At 38.2% G+C, this 22,618-nt stretch overlaps 1 protein-coding gene across 4 annotated transcripts in view; it reads left to right on the forward strand.

The window, feature by feature from the left end:
- ABCA1 (ATP binding cassette subfamily A member 1) overlaps positions 1-22,618 on the forward strand; it is a 151,150-nt gene that overhangs the window by 89,784 nt on the left and 38,748 nt on the right. Inside the window, exons 11-32 of one of the 4 annotated variants that reach the window (XM_077475186.1) lie at positions 153-269; positions 1,120-1,317; positions 1,971-2,176; positions 2,517-2,693; positions 3,064-3,286; positions 3,384-3,605; positions 4,039-4,243; positions 4,556-4,669; positions 4,810-4,981; positions 5,480-5,611; positions 11,127-11,266; positions 13,011-13,148; positions 14,053-14,273; positions 16,556-16,693; positions 17,094-17,165; positions 18,001-18,213; positions 18,854-18,902; positions 19,003-19,116; positions 19,214-19,362; positions 20,198-20,322; positions 20,707-20,805; positions 22,143-22,332. In XM_077475186.1, the coding sequence (XP_077331312.1) occupies positions 153-269; positions 1,120-1,317; positions 1,971-2,176; positions 2,517-2,693; positions 3,064-3,286; positions 3,384-3,605; positions 4,039-4,243; positions 4,556-4,669; positions 4,810-4,981; positions 5,480-5,611; positions 11,127-11,266; positions 13,011-13,148; positions 14,053-14,273; positions 16,556-16,693; positions 17,094-17,165; positions 18,001-18,213; positions 18,854-18,902; positions 19,003-19,116; positions 19,214-19,362; positions 20,198-20,322; positions 20,707-20,805; positions 22,143-22,332 (3,414 nt within the window). Of the gene's footprint in view, positions 1-152; positions 270-1,119; positions 1,318-1,970; positions 2,177-2,516; positions 2,694-3,063; positions 3,287-3,383; positions 3,606-4,038; positions 4,244-4,555; positions 4,670-4,809; positions 4,982-5,479; positions 5,612-11,126; positions 11,267-13,010; positions 13,149-14,052; positions 14,274-16,555; positions 16,694-17,093; positions 17,167-18,000; positions 18,214-18,853; positions 18,903-19,002; positions 19,117-19,213; positions 19,363-20,197; positions 20,323-20,706; positions 20,806-22,142; positions 22,333-22,618 lie in introns of all 4 variants that reach the window. The other 3 variants (XM_077475187.1, XM_077475189.1, XM_077475188.1) reach the window with 3 other exon arrangements.

The following is a 22,618-nucleotide window of genomic DNA, read 5'->3' on the forward strand; positions in this document are numbered from 1 at the left end:
TCAGAAGAGCTTACAATCTACAATCTTTTTATATGAATATTGCTACTTATATGTTTACCGCATTCTGTTTGGGTTGGTTTTATGATAGAAATACGATTACTACATGATATCACCAAACACTTTAACTATTTTTTACTATGGCTTTATTTCAGGTCAACAAAACTTTCCAAGAGCTGAGCGTGTTTCAGGATCTTGGAGCAATGTGGGAAGAAGTTCGGCCACTAATTAAAACATTTATAGAAAGCAGCAAGGAAATGGATCTTATTAGGGTAAGTTTATCCTTCACTGGTATTCATTGTATTGGAATTATACAAAGAATGCTTGGATTTTTAATAAAAGTATTGTCTTTCATTATCCAAGACACCCTATAAAAGTTTTTTTGTGGGTAGGGTGAAGAAAGCATTCTGGTGTGTTAGGTGTTTTTGAGAAACTGTAAAACAAAATCTTAATTTAAAGCCATGTGCTAATAGGACTAAGTATATCTATTGCACTGTATACTTTTTATCATTCATTATCATGAAATACAGATCTTCTAAATTAAAGTTTTTATATAATTTATTTATATAATTTAATAATCTAGTTCTTTTTATTTACTGCAATAGCATGTTTCTAGATGTAAGCAAATGTAGTAATATTATTAAACAAACATGACACAATTGTATGTCGGCTAGTGATAAATCCATGCTATAATCTACTCAAATAGAAAAAAAACAGCACAATTTAGACCTTTTTAATAGTATTGCTCATGCCTGGAAGTATTTGAATACTGAAGATTTTTCTTCAAGAGAGCAAAGATCAGTGCTGATTCAAGTGGGAGTTCCCCACCAGAGTTTTGGCTGACTTCAAGGGCCAGCTCTCTGTCATCACGCTGAACATGTACAAAATAATGTATTCTGTAGCTCTATATAGAAATCTCTAGACATTCAAACTCTACATCAGAGTGGCCAGATATCAGCCTACTTGGTGTGACCTTTCGAGGCTGAGATTCATCCTATTCTCTAAAACTTATAGTAAAATTTAACTTGTCAAATATAAAGTTACAGTAGTAGATGGTAGCTTACTTATCCTGTATGGCATGAAAATAATAACAGAAATTAACAAAAAAATGTTTTCTTTCAGACTCTGTTGACCAATAAAGGGAGCAAACAGTTCCTAAATCGCCAACTTAATTCTACAGGCTGGACATCAGAGGACATCTCAAGGTTCTTAGCCAAAGAAGTATTTGAAGCACAGGAGGAGAGCGGAAAAATTTACACTTGGAGAGAAGCTCTTAATGAGACAGACCGTGTTGTATTGACCATGTCACGATTCATGGAGGTTAGTTGATGGCCTCGCACATAATCATTCATTCTACCTTTTCATGCTTTATAATGTCTTGAAAGCCTTATTTTTCCTTAATAATCTGAGTTTTTAGGGTACTTGGTATACTATGCATTAGAGGCAGAAATCCACCCTTGGAAAAAAGTCCACTTATAAATGCAAACATAGATGCAAAACTATTAGTTTTGTTTTAGATTTTAGAATGAGGTGCCGCGATGTTGTGTGCCTTAAATTGAAAAAAGGTTGAAAAACACTGCTTTAGACAACCTCTAAAAGATAAAGACATCTGATATATATACATATATATATATATATATATATATATATATATATATATATATATAGGTATCGTTACGATTGGTGGTTAATTGATTGTATCTTTAATTGTATCTACATGTAAGACACATAATTTTATTGTTTGATTCATTGATTAACTGGTGTTATATTGCAATCATGATTATTATTGAAAAGGATTTATAGTCATGCCAAAAGTTTGTGCAGTGCTTTACAACATGGCAGACAGTACAGTTACAATACAATTTTTAATACAGGATCACATATATTTTCAATGCAAACAAATTAGGTAATTTTCCTTGCAATCACTCATAAAAGAATACAAGGTAATTTTTCTTAACAACTATACTTTTCAGTGTGTCAACCTGGACAAGTTAGAAGCAGTGGATACAGAGGAAATTCTTATTGATAAATCCACGGAACTACTAAATGATAGAAAGTTCTGGGCAGGTGTAGTCTTTGTGGACCTTCCAGAAAATGACACAGTATTGCCTCAACACATCAAGTATAAAATACGCATGGACATAGACAATGTGGAAAGAACCAATAAAATTAAGGATGGGTGAGCATACCAAAGCTTTTTTTTTAATGTTATTAATCTGTTTTTCTCTGTATAATCTCACAGGTCCAAAGTTCACAGGAGAGATGATTTCAATATCTTGCTACTAGTTCCTTACCAGCAACTAGATAAGAATCCAGTGATATGTTAACCTTGATCCTGTGACTATGTTTGTAAAAAAAAAAAAAAAAAATTCTGATGTTGACAACAGATTTTTTTTTTATTTGAAAACTTTTGTTTTGAATTTAGTAATTGTTTTTCTATGCCATTGTTTCAGTCTTAATATATATTTAATAAAAGTCCAAATAAATCGTTGACAATTTATTTTTAAATGTATTATTAGCTATTGGGATCCAGGCCCTCGTGCTGATCCATTTGAAGACATGCGTTACATCTGGGGAGGGTTTACATACCTGCAGGATGTTATTGAACAAGCCATCATCAGAATACAGACTGGAACAGAGAAGAGGACAGGAGTCTATGTCCAACAAATGCCCTACCCATGCTATGTGGATGACATGTACGTAAAAACTAAATGTCACTGTTTGGAGCATTCAGACTCAAGTTGTTGGTTTTCTAGTTGGAAAATCAATTAGGATTATAGGCATAAACACCTTATTTTGCTCATTAGAACACTAGATAGATACTGTATAGGAACTTCCATTCATACCTTCTGTTCGTAAGATTAGAAGTCCCAACACTTTTTTTATGGGATTTTATAGTCTGCTTTTTAATTTTACATGACCTTTTAAATATGCTCAGTTTTTGGCTCTGGTGAGGAAACTCTTGGCTTCCTTGTATGAACAGTCTTGTGAAAAGAAGGATGTAAGATGTTTGAACTGTAAATATGTCTAAATTAAGCTTATTTAGAATTTTTTTTTCTTTTTTAGATTTCTTCGTGTTATGAGTCGATCACTGCCCTTGTTTATGACCTTAGCCTGGATCTATTCTGTAGCTGTAATCATCAAGGGTATAGTTTATGAGAAAGAAGCTCGTCTGAAAGAAACCATGAGAATTATGGGTCTTGACAATGGAATTCTATGGCTGAGCTGGTTTATTAGTAGTTTAATTCCTCTTCTAATGAGTGCTGCTTTGTTGGTCCTGATTTTGAAGGTAATGTCAACACAAAAAGATAATGTACATGAGCTATGTTATAATATGCAATGTATGTCTAATTTTCACTAATCATATTCCCATATTTCATTACCAGACGGGAAACCTTCTGCCGTATAGTGATCCAAGCGTGGTCTTTGTCTTCTTGTCTATTTTCGGAGTGGTGACCATATCACAATGCTTTCTGATCAGCACCATTTTTTCAAGAGCCAACTTGGCAGCAGCTTGTGGTGGCATCATCTACTTTACCCTTTACTTGCCTTATGTTCTGTGTGTAGCTTGGCAAGACTACGTTGGATTCTCTCTCAAGATTTTTGCTGTAAGGATGTTATTTTCTTATACAGCTTAGAATGTAAAGCATTTACTGTGCAGTTATATATGCTTGTTATTAGAAATAGTCCCTGAGTAGAAATCACATACTTCATATAAAATGTAATGTTAATTGCTATTTTAATTTGTGAGGTATAGGAAGTTTTAGAACCTTTTGCAATTATACTTTTTTTTTTTTTTTTTTTAATAAATCCCATTTCACTGATTGCTTAAAAATGTTTGCCACTGTTAATCAAAATTGACTATGTCAACCGGTTGGATTATTCAGTACAATCTTCCATTTGATTTAAAAATATACATTGGACTTTGATTAGTGCCAGTCATAAATACTGGTCTTCTTTCAGACTGTTTGGTACATTTAGTTTCTGAGATAACTGTTTTAGTCTTTCCTGATCTCTACAATGTCTACATTGTTCTTGCAGAGCTTTTTGTCACCTGTGGCTTTTGGATTTGGCTGTGAAGTTTTTGCCCTCTTTGAGGAGCAAGGTGTCGGGGTACAGTGGAGCAATCTTTTGGACAGTCCTCTGCAGGAAGATGGGTACAGTCTCACAACCTCTGGCTTCATGATGCTTTTTGACACACTTTTGTATGGAGTGATGACTTGGTATATTGAAGCAGTTTTTCCAGGTGAGATGTATTTAATAATCTGGTCAACAGTTAAAACATTTTTCACTTTGCATCTGTGGTATATGATATATATTAACTTGATGGATATGGCTCACTAATTTTCAGTTTTTATGGGATCTTAATATCAGACCATGTTTTGTTGCCCTTAATGTATGTTTTACCCACGTCCACTGATTATTATAACTTTTGAATGTAAGCATATAATCAATTTTTGAAAGATGATAACAATAGGAAGAAGACAACACATGTTTTTGTTTTAAGCTTATTTGTTCCTCTTTTTATCCACCTTCATTTTATTGCTTTAATGTATAGGCCAGTTTGGAATACCTAGAGCTTGGTACTTCCCCTTCACAAAGTCATATTGGTGTGGAGAAGAACCGAATGACAACTTTCACCACCCATCCTTACAAAAAGGACCATCTGAAGGTAATCACATTTAAAACCATTTACTACTACTACTACAAAATATACAACCAATATTATTTATCATATATTAAATTATATCAGACATGCAGGTATGTTTTATTTATTTGAAGAAAACATCTCCTAATTATTTTATATTTTAGCCTGCATGGAAGAAGAGCCTGCTCACCTTCAGCTAGGAGTCTCCATCCAGAACCTGGTAAAGATTTATCGTGATGGAAAAAAAGTGGCAGTTGATGGCCTGTCATTGAGCTTCTATGAAGGGCAGATCACTTCTTTTTTAGGACACAATGGAGCTGGAAAAACTACAACAATGTAAGTAGGGTACTTTTCTGGACATAAAGTAAAATCAACCAGTGAACTCCTATCCAGGAAGCAAAGCATATGTTCTTATTGTAGAAAGTCCACCCATTTAATTTTTTGTACTGTATCTGGGTTACATAATCTCATGCATTCAAAGTCATTCAAGCTTTCCAGGTGCCTCTGGACAGGACAAACAGCATAGAACAACCTGGTTAGCATTTTTACAAGCTCAGGTTTGTAGCCAGGATATCAACTATAATAGTTTAGCAAACGTGGCAGCCTTGTGCCCCCACATGATAAATAGAGATACTGAGCAATTCTAAAGCTTTATATTTGACCAAAGAGTTATTATAGAAAAAACAATGTTAAGGCATAATCATGTATAAGTTTTGGTAATGTGGTAGGGTTTACATGTGTTAAAGTCTGTTTTTTTTCATAATTCAGTCGATGCAATAATAATTAAAAAAAAACATAAAACAAAATACCTATTTTTTATAATTTTTCTTGAAGGTCCATATTGACTGGGCTGTTCCCACCAACCTCTGGCACAGCTTACATAATGGGAAAAGACATTCGAACAGAGCTCAATTCTATCAGACAAAACTTGGGAGTTTGTCCTCAGCATAATGTACTCTTTGATATGTGAGTATTCGAAATGCTTTTATCTTGTGTTACAATTTATATATACTTGATTTTCCAAAGAAAGTAGGCCTGTAGCCTCCCTGGCGGTATTCCCGAGTCTGGCTCGGGGTGAGATTTAAATATCATAAGCGGTATTCCCGAGCCAGACTCGGGATCACATTGCTGGATCCATGAAGGGGTTTACTTACTTTGTCCCCTGGATCCAGCGATGTCTCCCCGCTGTGATCAGCAAGCTGTCCTCTGCTCGATCTGTCACATCCCTGGGCTCTGTTCCCTGCGAGCGTTGCGACGCACGGGGACGGAGTTCGGCGCCAAATTCAAAAAGTAAAATACACAGTATAGATACAGTATACTGCAATCTTACAGATTACAGTACTGTATCAAATTATTACACATCCCCTTTGTCCCTAGTGGTTTCTCCAGTGTCCTGCATACAGTTTTATATTATAAATACTGTTCTTTATGCCAGGAAACTGGAGATTGTCCATAGCAACCAAAAAGTGTCAGTTTACATCAAAAGTGGTTATAGACCAGCTAGAAAACAGCGATAATAAATTAGAATCACTCGCAGAATTGAGCGATAGCAATTTGTGGGGAAATTCATCATCAAACACTAAAAGTAATGGCAGCGACAATTCTGCAACTCAGCATATTTCAGTGTTTTTGATTTGATTACATTATTGAATAATTTTTATTATTATTATATTATTATTATTATAATTGGATGCTGTTTGAACCACATCCTATTGGCATAGCATGTGGTTAACATATGTCCGGGACAGCTGCAGTCCGTTTTTGAAAGAATCCTGCATGATTTTAGGGCCCATTCAGGTGTGAGTACAAGTATCGTATGCTTTTCAAATTAACACTTGAATCGTACCTGAACCACTGAACGAAACCGCACCGGACTCGTTTGAAAAAATCACAAGTCTTGCACAGTTGTGTAGGCTTCTTTCGTGCAATGTAATTGTTTACACTAATTGTACTGCACACTCTGAGCTTCTCACAGTGTACTTTGGAAGCTGCAGTAAGTCAGATAGAGCCTGCTCTAATTTACTGGCTGGTAGATATTCAGCATCATCTAGTGCTTTCCCTTCCAGCCTTACTGTCCTTGGCCTGTTCCTTTATATATTGGATTTAAGTTATTGCAGTCATGGAGGCTACATGCTAATGTAGTCTGAATAGTAATCCACACTCCTACAGACTAACACTCACCCATGAGGGTATTTTTATACATGCATAACTCATCCCACGAGCCAGCCTATTGCTTGAATCAGGGCTGAGGGCTCTTGAGAGGAGTACTGAGGCAGAAGTGGGCCCTTTCTACCATTTGGCCTACATTGCATAGAGAACCATTGAGATCCAGTGATAACATTACTGGTTCTAAAATACTGGAAAGATTTTTATTTAAAAATGCCATGAGCATGTTGATGAGGAAGAAGGGCAAACCCAGGGAAGGCAAAACATGAGCAGAAAAAAAAACACATTTACTACTATTACATTTATTTATTATACATTTTATATACTGCTTTAATCTAGCACTTAGGTATACATAGGTACTGATGATTTATCACAGAGTAGGCACACTTTCACCGCAGCAGGGCAGTATAAAAGTGTCCTAATCCATTCTGCATTATTTTATTGCAGCTTTTGTCATGTTTATGACTGTTCTACAATTTTATTTTGTTGAAGAACTTGTATATATGTGTGTGTGTGTGTGTGTGTGTGTGTATGTATATGTATATATGTGTATGTATGTATGTATGTATGTATATATATATATATATATATATATATATATATATATATATATATATATATATATATATTGAGAGATTGGAGTTGATTTACTAAAGCAGTAATGGCTATTATGTTTAGCTAAGTGAATGCTGTCAAACTACTGATTTCAATTTAAGTGTTATGTGCAAAGAATTGGAACAAAATGACAGCCAGGGAAAAAGTATTATAGTATTTCTGAGGGAGATATCAGTACTGTGTACTCCGTGCTTTATTGGTGCAGGCTTACTTAACCCCCCTGACGGTATTCCCGAGTCTGACTCGGGGTGGATTTTTCATACCAAAAGCGGTATCCCCGAGCCAGACTCGGGACTGCATCGCTGGATCCAGGAGGAGGTTTACTTACCTTCTCCCTCGGATCCAGCGTTGTATCCCCGCTGTACGAGCGAGCCGTGTCTCGCTCGATGCATTACATCGCCGATCTCCGTGCCCTGCGAGCGTTGCGACGCACGGGCACGGAGATCGGCGCCAAATTCAAAAAGTGAAACAAACAGTAAACATACAGTATAATGTAATCTTACAGATTACATTGCTGTATGTAAATATTTCACATCCCCGTTGTCCCTAGTGGTCTGCCCAGTGTCCTGCATGCACTTTTATATAATAAAAACTGTTCTTTATGCCTGGAAACTGGAGATTGCCCATAGCAACCAAAACTGTCACTGTACATGAAAAATGATTTTAGACCAGCTAGAAAACAGCGATAATAAATTAGAATCACTCGCAGAATTGAGCGATAGCGATTTGTGGGGAGATCCGTCATCAAATACTGAAAAGTAATGACAGTGACAATTCTGCAACTGAGCAAATTTCAGTGTTTTTGATTTGATTACATTATTGAATAATTTTTATTATTGTTATATTATTATTTGGTACAATTATTTATAATTATTTATTATATTATAATTTATGATTTAATTTTTCAAACTTTATCATACCCGGGATGTCTGCTAGACTCTGGTTTGGACAGATTTAAGAGAGTTATTCCTAAGAATTGCAGGACTACAATATAAAACGCCAAATTTTCATGCAAAATAATGGTACCGCTTTTAGCACCTAAAATCCAAAATAATCGTACCGCCAGGGAGGTTAACATAGCTACATAACTGTACAATTCTGTTATATTTCATATCTTACAATATCACAAAGAGCTTGAGTTCCATTATTATAGACATTTAAAGAATGCAAAGTGAATTACAGGCAACTTGTTAAGTCACGTCTTTAGAAAAATGAAAAGCGTGGAAAAAATGTACGTTGACACCTGCATATTTTCCCATGGCCTGATAATTTGATTAGCCTAATGTAAGGTGACTGGTAAAGAAAACTGGTGATTCAGCATTAGTAGCCTTTAGTTATCTGTAGTGATTTACAGTTCCAACATTTATCTAAAAACAGAGTGTGATAATGCATTCATCTTTACTCTTTGTGCATTAGCACACACATTCAAGATAATGAGCTCATATTATACTTTGTACACTGACAGCTCTGTTACACGGTTGTGAACTAATTTCTTAGGGAATATCTTTTAGTTCATATTTTTATGTATATAGAAACATGCTTCCATTTTATCATTTCTGCCCAAATTATAATAACTGGTTTATAGCTCAAAACTGGGCAATTATTTGTTGGCCCAACCAAAACAATAACAGGAATAATACATAAGAGAAAGGTACTTGCAGTAAAAATCATGTGTCTAAATGATCAGTAGATATAAACATAGGCAGCTGAAATTATATGCGACACTTGACCCTTAATGTAATGTCCCACTCACACTAGTGCGATTTCTCCTGTGTCACGCTGCAATGCACAGCAATGGAAATTCACATCAATGCAATATGGTGCAGTGCAATTTTTGAAAATTTTTGGTGCAGCATAGTGTGTTTTGGGCCCCATAGACCTCCATGGGATTGCATGAAAACTGCATGTAAAATGGATGTAGTTGTGTTTTTGTCAGGGTTTTCTGTTTAACAACCAAGCTCCTCCTGCTTTAAAAAATGAGGGAAGTGTGAAAATGCATCAAACACACGTAAAAAAATGTCAAAATGCACTACAAAGGCCCAATGAAAAACACATGATTATGCAGCAGCACCCTCCTGCCTTCCAAAAGTCTCTGTGAGCCAGAGAGGCCACACATTACTTTATAGAGGAAGTAAACCCTGATGGGTTTTATGTCCTCTTTATTTCCCTGCAAGGATAAATCATAATGGGCTGTTATGCATCGCATAATAGCCCATTATGTGTCACTAACCTGAAACCAAAGCCTGCAATGTCACCGCTGTCCCCACCAGCAGCGAGAATCCATCTTCACCCATCTTCCGGGGCCACGAACTCTGGCTTCTTATATCCGAGCAAGTTCACCATCATCGGCCCCGGCTGTCAGGTACTAGGCAAATGCCATCTGACATGCAATCAGAATCACGTCAACCTGCACCTCGTATTGACCAAAAATGCAACAGTACAGTCCCGGGCTAGATATCAAGCTATCCAAGACTCTCAACGCCTAGTACCCAGTGGCCATTCTGGACCAGCCATTATGTCATCTAGCCGACCTGTCGGAGTCTAGCCCATTGCTACCTTTCCCTATCAACCCTCTGAGTGGTAGCCAGTTCACCAGACAAATTAGGATCCTCTCACTTAACTAAGGCCTTGACCTCAGCCAGTAATCTGGATATTCATTCCGGCTCGGAGCAGTGTCAGCAGCATCACAACATGGGGTACCGGATCATTTCATCAAGAGAATGGGCAGGTGGAAATTCCACTTGCTTTGTCTGATACATTCTGAATCTGAAGGGCAGAAAAGTTACAAGCCATCAGCAAGCTTGCCCAGTAGTACGTTATCAGCTAAAATAAATAATTACCTCCCTAACCAAGTGTTTTGCCTCCCTCTCTTGGCATACCATCCATACCATACCATCCAGCAGACCAGGGCACACTTCATGTCTACTTTATGTTAGTCTTGTGACGTGTTTACATCTCTCCTGGACATAGGGCTCGTATGGAGGCCTGAAATTATGGGAGGAGCCCTGGGAGGGGTATTTAAGCAGACCACCCACACTGGTCTTTGTTGGTTCCAGTGCATGATACCCACCCTTTCCCCTTCCTAAGGCACTTAAAACACTTTCTCTACAAATTATCCACTCACTTATCTTGGGTATGCCCCCTTGGCATACCTTCCAGCAGACCAGGGCACACTTCAGGTCTGCTGTATGTTATTAGTCTTGTGACGTATTTATGTGGTTCACATCTCTCCCGGACATAGGGCTCCGACCATAAATGTAACTTAAGATCTCTATAACTAGATCAATTGATAGCGTGACATTGTTTACAGTAGAGGTCACCTCTGCATTGTTTTTATCGTATTGTCAATTTGAATTTCCCAGGTATGTTGCATATGTATTTTAAGTACTGTTCATATAGTTTAGAAAAAAATAGGTCATGCATGAAGATTTATGTGTATTTTTTTAAAGCCTTTGTGTGCATTATCTACATTATTCCTTTGTAAGTTTGTCACTTCAGAAATTAACAAATATAGTTAATGCAAATGAATAATGACTATACATATGACTATATAAAAATACATGGGAATAAGGTTGCTCATTTGTAAGTGAACATAGTCTGTCAACACTTGCGAGCCGTATGCCCTTTTCCGTGTCTATGGAGCTTTAGCGAGGCATGCGGATATGCTTCCTCATCTGTGCCTCTCTACATTTCCCTCTAGGCTCACTGTTGAAGAACACATCTGGTTTTATGCACGACTGAAAGGACTTTCAGAAGAGAAGGTAAAAACAGAAATGGAACAGATGGTAATTGACGTTGGCCTTCCCAATAAGAAAAAATACAAGACAAGTCAGCTGTCAGGTAATATATATAGTGTGGATTTAATAAATTAACTGAATATACATCCATTTGCATTTGTTTTAAACCTACAACAAATGAAAAGATTTTCTGGGAAATTACATCAAGTCAGTGTGTTAACTACAGAAGTGTTCATTTAATCCACACTAATGCTAATAATGTGTAATCATTGCTAGTGTGTTTCATTTCCTGGCATTTCCTTCTCTTTCCTGCCCCAAGGAAATGCACACATTCAGTGTTTCATTTCACAACATGGTAAAAAAAAAATCAGTGATGAGTTAGTAGTGGTAAATTAACTGAAGTCCCTGAGGTAGGTTTGCAATTGCTGACCTTTTGATTTTGGAAATATTAGATGCCTGGCTGTTATGCTGACTTCATTACTTTCAAAGTCCCTGACCTTGACAAGCATAGGGATAAGAAAATCTGACTACTTCTTTTTTTAATTTACTCCATGCTTGTATTAGGTAAGTAATTCATAGGTTTTGAATCTGTATAATGCCAGGCAACTATCTTTTTCAAATTAAAGCCGGATTGGGCAAACTCAGCAGACAGAATGTGTGGCTTTGTTTTTTGTTTGTTTTATTTAAAAAACAATTTCAACTTATGTGAAAAAGTGGAGCATGGCCAAGGCTAGGGGGATTGATTATGTTCTTGAATGACCCAGGGAGCCCAATGTGCCACAAAACTGGCAAATGTGGGTTTAATTTTAAAGGGCAAGATTAAATAGCAACAGGTTCTTAGCTTGTGATTGTCATGGCCACTGTACTCGCATGACAGGATTGTTATTGTCAAGACATCTCTCATAAATCCCTTCAAGACTGTTGAGCTGCTGTGCATTTTCAACACAGACAAAATTGTGTACAATTATTGTCACACAAGGAAAATACCACAAATCTTTTTTGGAAACGGTTTGGTGACTGTTATATGCCTTTGCAATGGCACCACTACAATGGTAGATGCATGGAGTGGCACGCTGCCTTTAGAATGAACTCGCACAGAGCATCTGTAGAAAGGAGCATCTACTCCCTGAGTATTAAGCTGTCCATAGATGAGTCAGGTTTTTTTTTTTGTTCAACCAAAAAAGCTGACCCAAATTGCCCATTCATGCATTCAAAGTGGATGGAGGAATCCTCCCAGCTGTGTCATTGTATTCTGACAGCAGAGAGGCTTCCCTGTAATCAGAATACACTGATCAGCGCCACAGGCTGTAACCTGCAGCACTGATTGAAAGTTAATTTCCCAGCAGTGCGGTTGTACAGAAGTCGATCGGTAGATTAACTTCTGTACACCCACAGTGCCCATACATGGCTCTAAATTTGTTTAGTTCAGCAGGGACCAGCCAAATTTCAATCCTTCTATAGGAAGCTTTAGTTAGATGAATTTAGATGCATGTGTGGTTTGGATTACCATGAGAATTCAGCAATTTTATTACTATAAATTTTAAAAAACATACCATATTAATATCCTGTTTAACCAAGGATTATGTGTACATGTATACCCTTTATTTATAAATGTCTACTGTGTTAGGGAAGAACTGTTTTACTAAAATGTTTAAATATTAGAAAAAAAAAAAAACATACAATTTAGCGTTATTATTTCTAAACAATAAATGCATTCATCAACAGGTAACAGGGAACACATTAATTCTGCTTAGTTGTCCTTTAATCATTCAATATTGAATGTACAAACCCAATGCTATCCTGGCTTTAAATGGTGTTAGAGAAGGAACTTGACATTTGTCTTACAGGTGGTATGCAAAGGAAGCTGTCAGTAGCCTTAGCCTTTGTGGGTGGATCAAAGGTTGTCATCCTCGATGAGCCCACAGCTGGAGTTGACCCATATTCCCGTAGAGGTATCTGGGACCTGCTTCTTAAATACAGACAAGGTAATCCATGTTCATAACTGCCTTTGCATCTTTTGTAGTATAATACATTGTTTGTCATGGAAAATATAATGTATATTGGGAGCTGCCCAGATTTCAGCTATTTACCAGGAGTCCATTTTTATGGTGCCTTTCCAAGGGATATGATAATAAGAGGTAATGAGAGGCGGGTCAGGCTTTTTTTTACATCGGACAAACCAAAGTGAAATGCTTTATTTCCACTATAAGTACAGTGAAGGTTATTTGTTGCCTTCACTTTGACTTAATTGCTGAAAGATTTTTGGGCCTAAGATAGCAAAAAAACATATGAGGTATAATCTACTGGTGTAATGATTGATATGTCCATTTTAGCCCTTTTATATTGGGGTAGATTTCCTCTCAGATTACATGTCAGAGCTCTGCCAAGAACCCGAGAAAAAAAAGCATTTGGTGGATTTGTACCATAGAGGTACATTTAAGTAAACTTAATAACAAACCTGTTTAATTCAAACTGAGTGCATGATGTAAAAATGCAGGACTAAAGTAGCTGAATTTATATATGAATTTGAATTTTTCCAATAAAAAATCAAGCACTACTCCTCCTACTGTCTTGTTGCTCTGTGACGCCTCCCTTTACATTAATCAACTAATAGGTAGGCTTAGGGGTGGGCATGGGCAAGGTTTAGCTTGACTTTTACGTGAAAAGTCAAGATTTACCTATAACCTCACTTGCCTATATATTTTGAATCATTGATTGCTTTGACATGCAGTTTTTACTAAAGATAACTCCTGCTTTAAAGTCCGAAATAAATGCCAAAGTAAACCGTTTATTTTATATGTCAAGTGTTTATATGCAAAAACTGTTCATGTATTATGTTTATGCATTATACCTCAAAAAATTATCCAATAATCTAGAACATTTTTCCAGGACGGACAATCATCCTATCCACACATCACATGGATGAGGCTGACATCCTTGGTGATCGAATTGCTATAATATCCCATGGAAAACTGTGCTGTGTTGGCTCATCTCTATATCTAAAGAACCAACTGGGGACTGGCTACTACCTAACATTAGTGAAGAGAGACACCGACTCTTCACTTAGTTCTTGCAGGAACAGCAGCAGTACAATGTCTTATCTGAAAAAGGTATGTTTAGTCCAAAATTTTACCTTTGAAAACAGCTTCCTATGTTTTTATAGTAAAAAACAAAACAAACACAAAACCTTAACACGTAAAACCTTAACACCTATGTCCTACATATACTGTATGTATACCCTTGTTATGGCAATAAATACGCAAACACTCACCTAAATATAGAGCTAAATGCTTTTTTAAACGAGTGGGTTGTTAGGACCACCGTGTCGTTCTGGTTGCCATCTTTGATTTGCTGCACTGGTGAACCCTCTTATCCTTTTTTTTTCTTTTGGTGTCACAGGCATAGGAAGTGAAGCAGAGGCGTAACTAGAACCTTCAGGGCTCCGGTGCAAGAAACCATAATGGTCCCCCCTTCCATCCGAGCACCGGGCTTCCAATTTTGGAAAGATGTCCATGGACATCCTCCTAAAACCATGCTTCCTGTATACCCCCTGGGACATGCATCCAGCGCAATCAGAGCGGCCCTTTACCATGTGATCCGCTGATCACATGTAAACAGACTTGCCGGTTATCCGCAGCCCTTTCCTCCCACGCTGTGTCTGTGTTAGGAAAGGACTGCTGTTAACTGTCAAGAATGTCAGTAAATTGTTTACACTGATAATCAGTGCCCCAATCATCAGTGCCATCTATCAGTGCTCATCAATGCCACCTATTAGTGCCCATCAATGCTGCCTCTCAGTGCCCATCAATTACGCCTACACGTGTTAATTATCAGTGCTCATTAATAGGGCCTATTAGTGCCCATCAATTCTGCCTATCAGCACCACCTATCAGTGCTCATTAATGCTGCCTAACAGCATCCATCAGTGCCACCTATCAGTACTCTTCAATGCTGCCCATCAATACTGCCAAAGTTCTGCCTACCATTGTTCCTCAGTGCCACCTATTAGTGCCCATCAATGCCACCTATCAGTGCAGCCTATTGGTGCCCATCAATGCCTCCGATCAGTGCCCATCAATGCCTCCTATCAGTTCCCATAAATACCTCCTATCTGTGCCTTCTATCAGTGCCCATCTGTGCCTTCTATCAGTGCCCATCTGTGCCTTCTATCAGTGCCCATCGGTGCCTTCTATCAGTGCCCATCGGTGCCTTCTATCAGTGCCCATCAGTGCCTTCTATCAGTGCCCATCAGCACCTTCTATCAGTGCCCATAATTTGCCTTCTCTTAGTGCCTTCTATCAGTGCCCATTAGTGCTTTCTATCAGTGCCCATTAGTGCAGTCTGCCTTCTCGGGACAGCACGGCTCTGAGCGTACATAGTGTCTCTCATGGAGACACCGGCATTGACAGTTATATTTCCCGCTCCATCTGTCCTGTCCTCTCTCGCATGGGATGACAGCGGACACAGCTGATCTGCTCCCCCCCCCTTCTCTGTGTGCTCCATGGGAAATGTGAGCTTGTTAGCTTCACACTTGACTGCCCACAGAGCACACACAGGACAGAGGAGGGGGAGCAGATCAGCTGTGCCCTCTGTCATCCCATGCGAGAGAGAGGACAGGACGGATGCAGACGGAAATATAACTGTCAATGCCGGTGTCTCCATGAGAGACACGCTCTCTGCTCAGAGCCCCGTCACAAGTGCGACTGTTGCGACCCTGGTAATTCTGCCACTGAAGTGAAGGGTAATAAGATCATTTAAATATTGTGGTCTTACACTTTGTTTCCCCTAGTTGTTTGCAGTGAATAGAACTACTTTACAAAAACCATTATTAAACAATACAAATGTTATTTTGAATGGTGAATGTAAACTCTACAGGGCCTTTGTGTCAAAATAAGACCTACAGTAGGTCCCGTTCCCACAGTGTACACCATGCCAGCATAATGATGATAAATTTGCATTACCATGAAATCATAGCAATATCATAAGCGTACATTGTAAATGCTAGAAAAATTCATAGCACACCTTTATGATAAATGTCGCTGCAAGAATACTTAATTTATTTTTTTATCCTGTTTACATTGCTTGTAATTTTACCATTTACTATGTGAGCCTGGCAGTAAGGAATCCTCGCAAATGGTTTCCAAGACTTAAAAAATCCACGTTTGTTATATATGTGCACTGTGGGGCACTATTAGCTACTCCCAAGGATTAGCTTGCTTCATGTGCATGGTATTCTTTAGTACATTTATTCTGCATATTACCACATAAGAGAAATACTGTATGTTTCTGACAATGAAAGGAGAAAATTCAGTAATTTGGTTATCGCTTAAAGGCCTATATTGGTTTTCTAAATTAACATTTGGGATGACGGTACCCCGTCATTTGTGGTCAGGACAGCAGCAGTTCAGCTCCTGCTTCCAAACAGAGTCAGAGCACGATGCTGGCAGCACCCTCAGGAGTGGGGCCTACAGGAACGGTGATTACTAAACATAACAAACATGGGCAACGGAAGAGAGAAGCCAAGAGTGGGGTAATTATTACCAACCAGCTCCTTTTCTAACCTCATATCTAACTTTTCCTTCTGTCCAATCAGAAATGCAACCAATAACTGTTGTAATCACCAGCACTGTTATCCCTGAGACTGATGGTGCTGGAGTGAGATTTATCCAGCAACCACACCAAACTACAGTGGCTACTGATTTCATTGTTACCACTGTATAAGGTATGAAAGTGCTCAGAGCACAACATCAGAAACTAACAATCTTTCACTGCCTTTCTTATTTTTACAAGTACATCTGCTGCTGTTTTTCCTTCCAACGTGAGCTTTATTTGTCTGGGCTACTTTGATCCAATTCAGTATGCCTTACAGAAATATTTGAATTACATGTTTGCAATTTATTTAATTTTATTTAATTTTTTTCAATTTTCAGGAGGATAGTGTCTCTCAGAGTAGCTCAGATGCAGGCCTGGGTAGTGACCATGAAAGTGACACTCTTACAATAGGTAATTATAACTAATACTTCTAAATGCATTGGTAGATTCTTTGTACAAGAATGCATGAGAACAGCAAATGTTATTTTATTACAGTGTAATGCCACAGGTATAACTTTTATGCTGCCCTCCCCAGTAGCACATACTTTCTTTCCTCAACTCTTTTTTTTTTATCCTCTCAAAGTGAGGAGAGAAAACCCTTTGCAAGCTTCAGTTTGGTCTGCCTCTCCTCCCCATGTCACAGCACTGTGCCAATCACTAAGTCTGCCAAACACGGAGCAAATTTTGCTCGATTCCCCCATCAAGACAGTGTTGATGCAGGAATCCCTCCTCCCGGGCCATTGTCTTCTCCCAGTGGGGAAGAGCAGGGGAAGCCGTCCCCGCCGGGAAAAGACAGTGATTATCGCTAACGGCTATAATAATAATGATGATAATAATAATTGAAAGCTGAACCGGCTGAGATTCAAATCTTACGTGGCCGGCATAAGCAACAGGGCTGTCACATGGGAGGAAGGAGAGTGAGCCACATGCTGGACTGTTGGCTGGACAGAGCAGTGGGAGAGCCAAGGAAAGTAGTTTTGGAGAGGAAAGCTATAAGGTAAACCTGTTGGTTTGCTCTGCATAAGACATTTCCTAAACAGTGTTCACTTTTAAAGCCAGTCTACCTGTCTATTTCTTTGGGAAAATGAAGGCAGAACCACAGTGAACTTGTTGAAAATAAAGCAAAGTTTCAACTAGGATTCCTTGGGTCACATAAGGGCTACAAGACACCATAATATGGGAAAAGTAACACTGCTCCCTCCAGAAACAAAATCTCATAGAATACTTTTTTTGTTGTCTTGTGTGGGTCTGACAGACGTCTCTGCAATTTCAAACCTCATCAACAAACATGTGCCTGAGGCACGGCTTGTGGAGGACATCGGACACGAGCTGACTTATGTCCTACCTTATGAAGCTGCCAAGGAAGGGGCCTTTGTGGAACTTTTTCATGAAATAGATGATCGTCTCTTTGACCTTGGAATTTCCAGTTATGGAGTCTCAGACACTACCCTAGAAGAGGTTAGATGAGTCATGTTTCATATCTTCTTTTTGCTTTTGAATTTTTGTTTGCACATATCATCATGGTAAAATGTGGTTTGTTAAAATGTGGTTTGTTACATAGGCATTTTGAAAACGAAAAAGACGTAGAGTGTTGATCAGACCTACCAGTCCTTTTATAGCTGCTTTATAAAAATGTCAATCTGATTGGATGGTGTGGCCAACACCTCTGCTCTTGTCACTTTATAGGAACCATGCTTTTTAAGATACTTAAACACAATCCTTTGGAATGCTCATTATGTTGACTCACAAACTTAATAATACAGGCAAAGCCATACCTTAAACGTATACATCAAACAGCAGACTTTATTAATGCATTATTATATATATGTGTGTAATTGCTATTGTTGTGATTGTCATTGCGATTACCTGAAAAAACATAACACCACATGAGATCAAAATGATGAGTAGACACTTTGCTAGCTAGTAGTCACAAAAGGAAATACCTCAATGGTTTTTGTGTTATAAGCGAAAAAACATAGAAATGCCGTTTCCTGAATAGTAATATCAACATCCACAGGCTTTTGTGAACATGTAACATCATCTAAAATAAATATGGTTTTATTATATTTCTTTCCTAATCAGCGATTTGCTTTTGCAGATCTTCCTGAAAGTGGCTGAGGATACTGGTGTGGATGCGGAAACATCAGGTAATCTCCTTATTCTGCTATATAAAATCCAGTCAGCTTGATGACCTCTTACAGGCTGTTGAATGATTTAAAATATTAATCTCTTATAAAATCTTCATAGATGGCTTACTCCCTGCTAGAAGAAAGAGATATGCATTTGGAGACCATCAAAGCTGCCTGAGACCGTTTACTGAGGATGACAATTTTGATACCAATGACTCTGACATGGACCCTGGTATATATGAGATATATAATATATTAGTTGCAGTATTCAAATGTTTTGCTACAAGAATACTAATGTGGCTACAATCACTGTACGTTTGTATCTGCAGAGTCCCGAGAGACAGATTATCTGAGTGGCGTTGATGGGAAAGGCTCTTACCACATGAAAAGCTGGAGTTTGATGAGGCAGCAGTTCACTGCCTTACTTTGGAAGAGGTTGCTGTATGCCAAACGCAGCAGGAAAGGCTTTTTTGCCCAGGTGAATTAAAGTACTTGTGAAGATGCTTTTCCCCTGTTAATTCCTAAAAATAAAAATTCCTGTAAGGGAAGAAATATGTACCTGGACTAACCTTTTGAGAGCCACAGTGGACTGGCTGTCTGTAACTTCACTCCTTTATTAGTGGCTGGAATAAGTGTGCAGCTAGAGACGTCCGAGTGAAGTCACAATTCCTGATCTGCAAATTCAAAGATAAGCTGCACAGTGGTGACGTCCTCAGTCTTTAGTTGGTTTATTGAGCTTTCAAAAAACATACAACACACACTGCAAACTTTCCACCTGTGGCCACACTCTAACGCCTTTCACCCATAACCGGGCCTAATCATAGATCTGCATACTTCAAATAAGTCACTCAGGAGGTACTAAACCCTGTGGCTCACACAGTAGTTAGCAGCTTCTGAAGTAGAAGTTTAGCAAAGGCTGCCTATGGAAAGTGCAAACTCCGGTGCAACTGTGCATGGTAGCCAAGTAGCTTCTAACTTCAGCTTGTTCAATTAAGCTTTCACAAAAACAAAAAAACAGGAAGCTGATTGGTTTCTATGTAGAGCTTTACCAGATTTTGCACTTTCCAGCTTTAGTAAATCAACCCCTATACGTATATTTCTTAGTACAGCTTTTCTTTGATCCTGTGTGTTCATAGCTGGAAACATGAGCAGTATATGGAGTGAAACTTTTCTTAGACTCTAGAACTGTATGTAACAGCACAATTGGGGACAAGAAATTCTACAAAAGTAGGATATGAGATTGTTTTCATGTTATTTCCTATATTTAATGGAAAATTAAAATAAACCCCTTTCTGCTTCATTTTTTCTTTCAGATTGTGCTTCCAGCTGTGTTTGTACTTATTGCACTGATGTTTAGCCTTATAGTGCCCCCGTTTGGTAAATACCCCAGCCTTGAGATTCAGCCTTGGATGTACGACGAACAGTATACCTTCTTCAGGTAGTCATGTGGCAGATATATTATGCTTAAACAAATGTGTTATTTTTTATTTGCCCCGGCCATCCAAACTCTCTGAGTTTAGAGGCTTAACATGATACATTTTCCCTTTTTAAACCTCTTATGCATGATGAAATCCATACTGTCATATAACTCAAAGAAAAAAAAATTCTAAAACTTCTAAATTCTGGCTCTAATATATTATATTTCAAACATGTGCTTTGCATTTCTAGAATAGGTAATGTATATTATTGTATATACTTGGGTACCTGGAGGAGAGAAATTCAATATTTCCATATTTCTAAAGAACAATATACAAGATTATACACCAAATTTCTTTTTTAAAGAGCATGCCTTCTGTGACTCGTTTCTTTCTCTACATTGTAGTAATGATGCCCCGGAGGACCCTGGTACTGAGACTCTCTTGAAAGCTTTGCTTGAAAAACCTGGATTTGGAACTGCATGCATGGATGGCTATTCTGTTAAGTAAGTGAGTTATGAAGTAGGTAGTTGAGATTAAGTAAAAAGAACCAGCCTTAGACCCCTTGGGATTGATTTATTAAAGGCAAAAAGACTGTGCACTTTGCAGAGTGCAGTTGCCCTCTGCAAGTGCAATTGCTCCAGAGCTTAGTAAATGAGGTAAGGCTTGACTTTGCAAAGAGTACCCAATCCCGTGCAAGGAAAAAAAAAAATGCATTTTTGCTTGCACATGATTGGATGATGAAAGTCAGCAGAGCTTCTGCTCATTTACCAAGCTCTGGAGCAACTGCTCTTGGAGAGGGCACAGTATTTTTCCCTTTAGTAAATCAACCCCCTTATATTACTAATCAACAATACAGCGTAAGAGCTATTATTGTGGCGTGCCTACAGGGTACCTCATTTATGAAAGTGATACTGTCATTGCCCCCATAATTCCCCAAAGTAATTCCCTGTAATAGAAGAAACATTTTGGTAGTTTGTGCATGACTTTTCTGGCTTATTTGAACCTGCAGCTTCCATCAAACGTAGCATTTGGCACTTCAGGAGTATCTAGTGTCTTTTCCCTCTCTGCGACCTGTGATTCCATCTTTCAGACGCACTAGAGGACACAAAGTTTAAATGGGGTCAATGGGAGGAACCACTACTGAAAGTGTCAAAGGCTAGAGATTCGAGCTGAGGTGGCAGCAATTCAATCTAGTCCTGGGCCACCAAAGAGGTAAATATATTACCTCTTCAGATGCAGTAAAATGCTTTGAGTAATTTATGTTGCTTTAAGCTGGCCATCTATTTTTTTAATCAGCCATATTAAACAGATTTCCCCATTCACACATTCGAGGTGGATGAAGAAATCCTCAGCGCTGCACTATTGTATTCTGACAGTGGGACTCCTCCGCTGTCAGAATACACTGACCAGGGCTGCATTCGATTGGCTGCATGCGCTGATTGAATACAAATTTTCCAACAGTCCGTTCCGTTCAATAGTAGTCATTCACTAGGTTGAATGGGAAAAACCACAGATGAATCAAAATGTTGAACTGGCCAAATTTCAATCCATCTATGGCCAGGTGTAATAAGCTGTAATTAAAGCCATGACTTTCTGACTAGAGTTATTCCCCATGCTCCAAGTCAGCAAAATGATGCACCTGAGATAAGTGATCTCCCTTGGCACATGGAGAAGTTGACTGATTGCAAAGGTACCTGTAGAACCTCTCAGACCCTTCGTAATTTCCATGACAGATATGTAGACTTAGGAAATCAAGCACAGAAATTTCATTACTGAAATTTGAGGTATATGTAAAACTACCAATTTTGGGTGGGCTGACCATTTATTGTATATTTAACAGGGGTGTCCCTTGCTCTGGTGAAGATAGAGAATGGAGAACTCAGTTTGTCTCTCAGTCTGTAGAGGAACTATTTATGTATGGGAATTGGACAATGGAAAACCCTTCTCCAGCCTGTGAATGCAGCAATGAGAATGTAAAGAAGATGCTTCCAGTGTGTCCACCTGGGGCTGGAGGGATGCCACCCTTTCAGGTATGGTGAAGATTACATGAAACAATATGATTAGGGAGATTGGATAGATTTTTTAATATTTTTATTTATTCTGTGTATGCGCATATCCTGTTCCACATTGTGCAATAAACCCTTTATTCTGAGAATATATTGGCAGCGAGCATGCTATATAATTTATGGTCCATTCTTCTATAGAAGCAACTTTAAATAAATAGTACATTTCACACTGAGACTCTGAGCCTGATATATTAAATGCAGGAAAACTGAATGGTATTTCTAAATATAAATATTGCCCAAGTTTGCATGC

The sequence above is a fragment of the Lithobates pipiens genome, unplaced genomic scaffold (genome assembly GCF_037356315.1).
Source record: "Lithobates pipiens isolate NorthernLeopardFrog02 unplaced genomic scaffold, aLitPip1_a1.2 Scaffold_13, whole genome shotgun sequence".
Taxonomy (NCBI): Eukaryota; Metazoa; Chordata; class Amphibia; order Anura; family Ranidae; genus Lithobates; species Lithobates pipiens.